The 7,944-nt window shown below is 43.1% G+C and overlaps 1 protein-coding gene across 1 annotated transcript in view; it reads right to left on the bottom strand.

Annotated features, from left to right (window-relative positions):
- PPM1E (protein phosphatase, Mg2+/Mn2+ dependent 1E) overlaps window positions 1–5,750 on the bottom strand; it is a gene marked incomplete at its 5' end in the record, with an annotated part of 12,249 nt that extends 6,499 nt beyond the window's left edge. Inside the window, 3 exons of the mRNA XM_042879958.1 lie at window positions 827–1,015; window positions 2,491–2,690; window positions 5,600–5,750. Of these exons, the coding sequence (XP_042735892.1) occupies window positions 827–1,015; window positions 2,491–2,690; window positions 5,600–5,750 (540 nt within the window). The remainder of the gene's footprint in view (window positions 1–826; window positions 1,016–2,490; window positions 2,691–5,599) is intronic.
- Between the last annotated feature and the right edge of the window lie 2,194 nt (window positions 5,751–7,944).

Here is a 7,944-nt window from a genome sequence, read left to right as displayed (position 1 = left end):
CATAGAATCACAGAATCACCCGGGTTGGAAGGGACCCCAAGGATCATGTAGTTCCAACCCCCCTGCCTAGCAGGTCCACCAAACATACACATTCAGATCAGGTTGCCCAGGACCCCGTCCAACCTGGCCTTAAACACGTCCAAGGACGGGGCATCCACAACCTCCCTGGGCAGCCCGTTCCAGGGCCTAACCACTCTCCTAGTAAAGAACTTCCCCCTAAATTTTTGCCTATGACTTGCCTTGAACTGGAAACGCATTTCAGAAGCCGGGCTGTTCAGAAACAGGGCTAAATGCTGCTGTTTTAGTTGACTTCCTATGCCAGATTCCTATCTGCATCTCAAGTTCTCCACTTAACCCAGCCGTTATATGAGCTTAGGAGGCTGAGGAAGCAATCAGTTTATTCTAGCTTTTTAGAACTAAGAAAGATTTACATAGTAGGAATGAGGGGGGGGGAAAAAAAACACAACACCCCAAGGACTAAACCTAGTTAGTGCATGAGCATAAGAATAGCAGCATCCTTCTTAATGAACTGGCTGTTGTAAGAAGCGCATGGAGTGAGGTTCTGTGGAACATGAAGAACATGGGATCAGCTCTACGGACTGTGCATGGATGGCCCTCTGCTGACCCCAGGCTGTGCACAGCACTTAGTGCACCCCTGCTAACACAGTTCCTGTCAAAGTCTTGTTTCAATAGCCTGATGTGCCAGAAAGTTCTTGCCTCCCTCATGAGATGATATTCACCCAACTTCTGCTGGTATTTTTGTTCTGTTTGATTAGTCAGTTAATACTTTCAGAGTCAAGCCTTCGTCCCCCTGTCACTCAGTCACCTCTCTGGCTGCCTTCTGGACAAAGCGCTCATCTGTCACACGGAAGGCTCGGCACAGCGCCTCCGCCGGGTCGTGCTGAAACATCTCCTGGTGCACCATGTTCACGTGGAGATGGATGGAGGCATAGATGGCAGCATCCACTCCGCCATGGCCGTCGAACACCGCAAAATAGGCTTGCTCTTCTTGGTCCTGCCAGTGAAAACACATTGGGAAAACAACTAAAGGAGAAAGCAATGCAAACAGTTCATTAGATTGTCTCTAAGATTTTTGAACTTGGGACTTGTTATGTCCTCTGCGAGCATTCGCCAGCATTAAACTGCACTTACAGGCAATCTCCACTGGAACAACAAAGTACAAAGACTATTTCCACTTGCATCAAAGGGAAATATGGACGAAAATTCCCACTTCATTGCTAATGAATTCTACCTGCAAATGGCAGGAGATGCCCTGCAAGAATCACCTGTATAGCTCTCTCAGTGCTCCTTATGTTCCATTTGCTACAGTTCAGTCACTCAACTCAAATAGGAAGTGCCATTCCCATCAAATAGAGCAGAAGTTTTTGTGACTGTGAAAAGAGAGAGAGTGAAGAAGAACATCTAATACGGTTTATGTGAAGTCTCCATCAAGACTGAAATCCACTAGGGATGAAATGCCAGAACAGTTAAAATGTGAAGCCAGCTAACCTCTGCTTGCTTTCTCTTTTTGTTTTCTTTTTTCTTTTTTTTTTTTAATTCTAATCCACATCACTTCAGATGCCTGTTTTTAAAACACCCGTATGTAGTCGCTCATCAGATAATGAAATGTGATTGCATTCACAAATCAAGTACAGCAGAATCACTCATCCTGGAGTCACGTTTTCTCTGCTTCCCCTTATCTGTTCAAACAAAGAAACAATGCTTTGCACCCAGAGACAGCAGCTCCTGTGCCTATTCACACATAGAACACACCAACCCACTGTCAGTGCCAATTCAACCTTGACAGCCATCTCAATGACTGGAGTATTTGTACATTGTAATTTTTAAGTAACAGGCTCCAACACAAATTGGAATAAGAAAGCTGACAATTGACAGGCAGAGGAAACATCTGCCTCTGCTTGCATTAGTATCGTTTAAAGGTAAAATTTGGATAGGGCACAGAAAATGGTTATTAAAGTGACAGAATGTAATAAAGAATCAATTATGCAGCAATCTGATCTCAATGGTAAAATTCTTGCCACTTTCTTCTTCTTGATCCTCCTCAGTGTCCAGTTTTATATCTGAAGGAAGAGCAAGCATGAGCACTTGATGGCTGATACAAAAGGGAAGTCTGGCTGCCAGTTCCACCAAATAATACTACACCATGCTTTCTGCACGATGGCAGGTCACTTCTTCACCCACTGCATGACTGGTTACATAAGGATGGGGCACATACATGCTGTGTTTAGTTAGCTGGCATTTTAGCAGACATTGCTCTTTTATTCTGTATACACCACATAGAAACTGCATGTCATACAGCTGCTATAACTACAGAATCAACTGAACCAACTTACGACCAGGCTTGCCTCCTGACATTCAATCTTTCCCAGGTCCCTCACAGGGATGGCTTTCATTTTCACAGTAGAAGACTGTCCAGTTGCCCCATGAATGGCAAACGTGTTCATAATCTTCCACATAATCTCACTTTACCTCAAGGTTGAAGAGCATGTTGAAGTCTGGAATGCAGACATGCTTGTCTTCCATTTTCCTCCGCATATTCTTGATGGCGTGGATGGACGTCTCATAGTAGCGGTGTGGCTTCGGCTGGAGGGGGAATTCTTTCACCCAGTTGCTGCAGATCTCATGGAGTTTGCTAAAAACTAAGCGGGCCAGTTTCACTGTCTCAATCTCTGGGGAAAACAAAAACCACAAATAAAAGGCTGAGAGTGTTATTGAGAGTTTTTCTCTTGCATACATTACAAAGATGAAACAAAACCATTTTTGCCAAGTAGTTGAGATGGATGTCAGCAGGGAAATTCTGGCTGCTGATACATGAAAAGAGAAAGCCAAACTTATCATAATCAGCATTCATCAGTGAGAAGCTCATCGTTTGTCTTTTTAATTTAAACATGCCCCTGTGCCTTTGGGGAACTCATTTGCAGAATCAGGAAAAATGAAAAGCAATGTGTTTCCCTCAGCACTGGATCCCCTGTGTAGCTCTGCACAGGGTGGTGCAGCCACTCCGATAGGGACTGCATGGCATACAGGATCACACACACAAAGCACAAACCATTACAGATTATCATTTGGTTCAAGACCAATGGATAAGTTGGAACTAAGCTACGTATGTAATCAGAAGGAGGAGTCCTGTCTTCTTGGTCACATAGCTTTAAAAAATAAAATGAATAAAAGCAAATGACCAGGTCATCCCACCACCATTACAGTAATGCATACCAATTCTCCCATAACACCTATACCACTCCCACCAGTGCCACTAGGAATCTCTTTGCTGGATAATGTATTTAAAGAGGGAACACGTACAGCCTGAAGCATCCAAGTTTTATTTTCCAGAAGGAAGCTCCACAGACTTACTCTTCCATCTCTTTTTCCAATGGGCCTATATAATGGGAAACACCGTGCCCTTCAATGTCATGTGGCTGTTACAGTTCAGAGCATGACTCTGAATGCAGTAAATGGATTTGCTGTGTTGAAATCCTAAATACCCTTCCCCAGCAGGGCGTATGGGGAGTATGCGTAGTGTCAGCCTCATCAATAATTGCTCCTGAGGTTAAAACAGGAGAAAGGCCCACAAAAGTCAAACCACCCCCTCACAGCTGTAAATTACTCATCACTCGTTAATGCTGCAGCGCTGAGCCAGAGCTGACTCAGCTGTCACTGTGGTTGTGTCATGGAGAATTTCATTTCCCTCCTGCTGCTCCAAAATCCCCAGTGTTGGAGGCAGTGCTTAATTGTACCACGGCTGGTAGGAAATCCAGCTCAGGCATTATTGTTCCTAAAGGCTGCTGACATGGTTTAGAGGAAAATCAGAGTAAAGAGAATACCGGTAATCAGATTTTGCTTTTTAGTGCTTACATTTTAAGACCTCTCTTGAAAATCTGGGCAGTGTGACAACAGGGATCAAAACTCGGGTTTGACACGCCATAGAGATGAGATTAAGGAAAGCCTTGATCATAAGAAGTCTGGTTTCTGACCAGTCAATGACCAATTTTGGTCTTGGTTAGAGAAACCTTGTACATTTCTTGTGTGAAATTATGTGAAATTGCAGCGTTTATATTAAGCCATTGCTTTACTATGGTCCAGAATATGTTCTCTATCTTTCTCTCCCTCCTTATTTTCACATTTTAATACTTTACAGTGAGTCTGCAAAGGTATATTTCATCTTTAAGTACCTTCATTATGACAATTGAGCTCAACATACTGTCTGAAGCCTCAAACTTTCAGTGTCTGCTGCATACAGCCCGTACACATGCCACCCAATCTCTGCTGGCATCTGTGTATTACAGATTTAAATAGATTTAAATGGAAATTTCTGTAGGTGTGATTTTTTTTTATTGTTGAACTCTGTAGATATTCAGCGTGGAGGCTTAGTCAACATTTCCTTGGAGACTGTCAAATATTTATGCAAGTCTCTGAGATCTCAATTTGAAATTAATGAAGGCTGCTCAGCCAGAACAATGACAAATCTATTCCATTTACCTGCTCAGCAGGAGGAGGCAGCAATACCTACAAAAGGGAACCCATCGCATCTTTTTCTTTTTCTCAGTTTTCCAAAGGCTGAGAAATTCACCAGCATCTGAATCTCCAAATAGCCAGTTTTATATTTCTTACTTATCCCCAGAATCTTTTTTTTTTTTTTCTTTTTTTCTTTTTAATCAGGAAAGGAGAGAATGGGCAAAGTGGCTTGGCAGCGGTATTTTCCAGATGGAATGGCAGAATTCCTCTCAGCAAGTATGGGGAGCGTTGCTCTGTGTCATAATGAGCATCCCAGAAAGTTTTTCAAGACTGTTTAGTCAGCAGAATTATGCAATTATTTAATGCATGGAAAGTACACAGCCTGGAGCCGGACGCTGCCAAAATCTTGATAGCTAACAAAGATATATGGATAAAAGGAGACTTCCCTCTTCAGCACGAAATATGTGTGTATTACTCTTTGCTGAAAGTAAAAAATAAATAAATGAGCTGTAGTAAAAGCTAAACTTAATTCTGAATTATTTTCAGTTCCTCTTCCTACACGTATTTGACTTTCCTCTAAGGATGAAGAACAACTTGTGCTTGCCAGGAGGAAAGCAGCAGGGCACACTGTTGCAAGCGCTTACCAAGAAATCCAGGGCCACCAGATATAGTCCTAGTCCTTACAGAGATGCTCTTAAAATAAAGGAGTGACTTAGATCTGGTCTAAAGAGCAAAAATCCAATAAAAGGCTGAAGTGCAGGTGGAGAAAGGAACAAAATGAAAAAAGATAATTCAATGGTAAAAGTTGAAATTGGACAAGAGTCAAAACCAAGAAAGTTTTGGCTAAGAAACTAACCACTAGTGCTACCTGGGCTGTGGTAAATTGTCCATTAATTTTTTTATATCACAAGGGAGGATGATGTCAGGAGTGAAGCCCAACCCTGTTTAGCTAACTGACAGCAGGAGCTAATGTGGGGAAAATCTAGTATCACATCACATGGTGGGACTGGATGGATCGCTTAAGGCACTGAGGAATTTAAAATCTAAGAACTGTCTGTAAGACATTCTGGTAAAGAAAGATGCACAAGGCGTGCAATTGCACGCTGCTGAGCACTGATGTACGTACGTATAATGCCATCGGCGTTGTCCACGTGCTTTGGTAAGTAGAGTGCTGAAAGATCGCTCTGGAGGACTTCATCCGAAGTTGCTCTAGCTAAAGCAGCAGCCAGAAATGAAGGGCAATTACTGGAAAAGAGAAAAAAAGAAACCCATATAAAGATATTTAGCAAAGCAATTCGCAGTCACGGTAATATATCACAATCCTTTTCCATAGAAAATTGGAACCTGGACTTGTCTGAGACTTGTAAAACCTCTGAGTCTTTGTCAGACAGCACCACAGTCCCACAGCAGGACCTCCCCAGGCTTACCACATAGATTTTAATAGCCCATTTCATTATTATTTTCTCCATTTCTTATCCTTTCATGTTTCACGTCTTACCCTTTATTTGCTTTTCAAATCTAGACCTTAACCCCCTGCATTTTGCCACACAGTCCTTGTGTACTGCATATTTGCTGAGTGTCTGTTATGCACTTTATCATAAGTCCACTCTGTCCAGCTAGAAATGGAGCCAGGATTCCAAAGGATAAGAGAACTCTTCAGTTTTCAAAGTTTCCAAAATCTAAGCAACACTGAGGAAAGTTAGGGCAAACTCACGGGAAGTATGAAGAATGTGTGCATTGCATAAGGTTAAAAGGGAATTAAGCTCCCTCGTGAATGTTCTCCATCAAGAGAAAAGTGGCTTTAACTCACTGTAGCTTAATTAAACCTGATAAATCCCAAGGTTAATTAATCTATAGCAAACCAAGGCCACTTGAATGTACATTTTCTCATTCGAGAGGAGTTTAATGCCCCTTAATTTACGCATACCTTTGTATTTCCCATTTGTCTGACTTAGCTTTTCCGCGTGCCTCCTGCTGATGCAGCCTGAAAGCTCCAGTACCCATAGTCATCAGCAGGGGTAACAATGGCCTGCATAGGATGTGTCTACCATTGCAGGACCACACAGAGATATACGAGCTAATTCCATTTTCTGAAACAGCCCATCAACCACAGAACTGCACATCAGCCAGTCCAAGGAGCAGGCAACGAGCAAACGCTTCCTGAGCCTGTTTCTTCCACTTAGGACCAGGAAGTCTGTGCTCATACTTTTACCAAGGATGGGGAGGAGGCGTCAGCCTAGAAGTATCCACCCAAGATCCAGAACATACCAACCCCTACACACGGACCTATCAGATTAGTTCTGGAGCCCGAGAAGCACGTGGCACCCATCCCTTGTGCTCACATTTGATTTGCTGCAAGGAAAAGACAACTGCACTTGGGGATTTTTGAAAAACCATGATACTAAAACATTTTCTGGATTACTGACACCAAACATCGCTACAAGCAGTAGGATTATGCAGCAGATTCAGGAAACGGATATGAAACGCATCCTCCAATCCTTGTTATTCAGAATTCAACATATCTATAAATTATTTAAATATGAGATTCGCATTAAATATCTTTTTGCAAGTGATACATCATAACAAGACAAGCCTCAGCCCTCCAAGCAATGCCGAAAGCCACTTGTGTCACTGCACCATCACTAAGAGTATTTCCTAGAATTAGCAGCTGAGCATTCTGCTCACGCAGCACCTCCAGGCCTCAGCAGCACGCCTGCTAATGAAGCACGACGGCTCGAGGAAATCAGCTGCCTTAGGACTGGCTCTTCCCAGCACAGCACAGGAACTCTGATCCCATTTGTGCCCGGTGGTAACAGTGATCAGCAGGAGGAACGCCGGGATCTCCTTTACTTCGGGCGCACGTGGAAGCTGATTTTCTATCGAGTCTTGTCTGCCTTTATTTAGCTCACAAAGAACAGGTTTCTCATTTCTATTATTAGCTTCAATACTCCGGAGCAGCAATACCGGTTGCTGTTCATGTTACATGCAATTTTCATGTTACAACAAAAGTGAGAGATTGTGACGCCTGGGATGGGATAATTATGTCTGCAGTTAGCAACACCACCAGAACAGCATTCTAAAAAAATCCACAGGAAGATTATTTATTATGGTACAGCCTAAATAAAGCACAGCAGAAGAATCCATGCTGAAAGCACTTACAAACACACCTCCCTCGGATGGAGCTCGCTTCAGGCATGAACAGAACAGGCTGCGTGGCACCTGCAGGAATCCCAGCTGATCCCCAGTCCAGGGCTTGCCCTCAACCTGTCAGTGCAGGAAGCTTTAGAAGGACCAAATTTGTTTCCTACCCCTCGTAAACGAGCCCTCAAGAATGTCTACTGGGCAAAGAGGGAATACTGCTGAGAACTGAGACGATGGCTGCCAAAATGGGATGGGATGGGATGGCCACCTCTGTAAGACACGATTGTGAGTGTGTATATCTGCAACTTTAGATGTCATTTTAAGTATACT

This window comes from Lagopus leucura, unplaced genomic scaffold (genome assembly GCF_019238085.1).
Source record: "Lagopus leucura isolate 7727_CA_CO unplaced genomic scaffold, USGS_WTPT01 Super-Scaffold_100024, whole genome shotgun sequence".
Lineage (NCBI taxonomy): Eukaryota > Metazoa > Chordata > Aves > Galliformes > Phasianidae > Lagopus > Lagopus leucura.
This window is presented reverse-complemented; position numbering and strand designations above follow the sequence as displayed.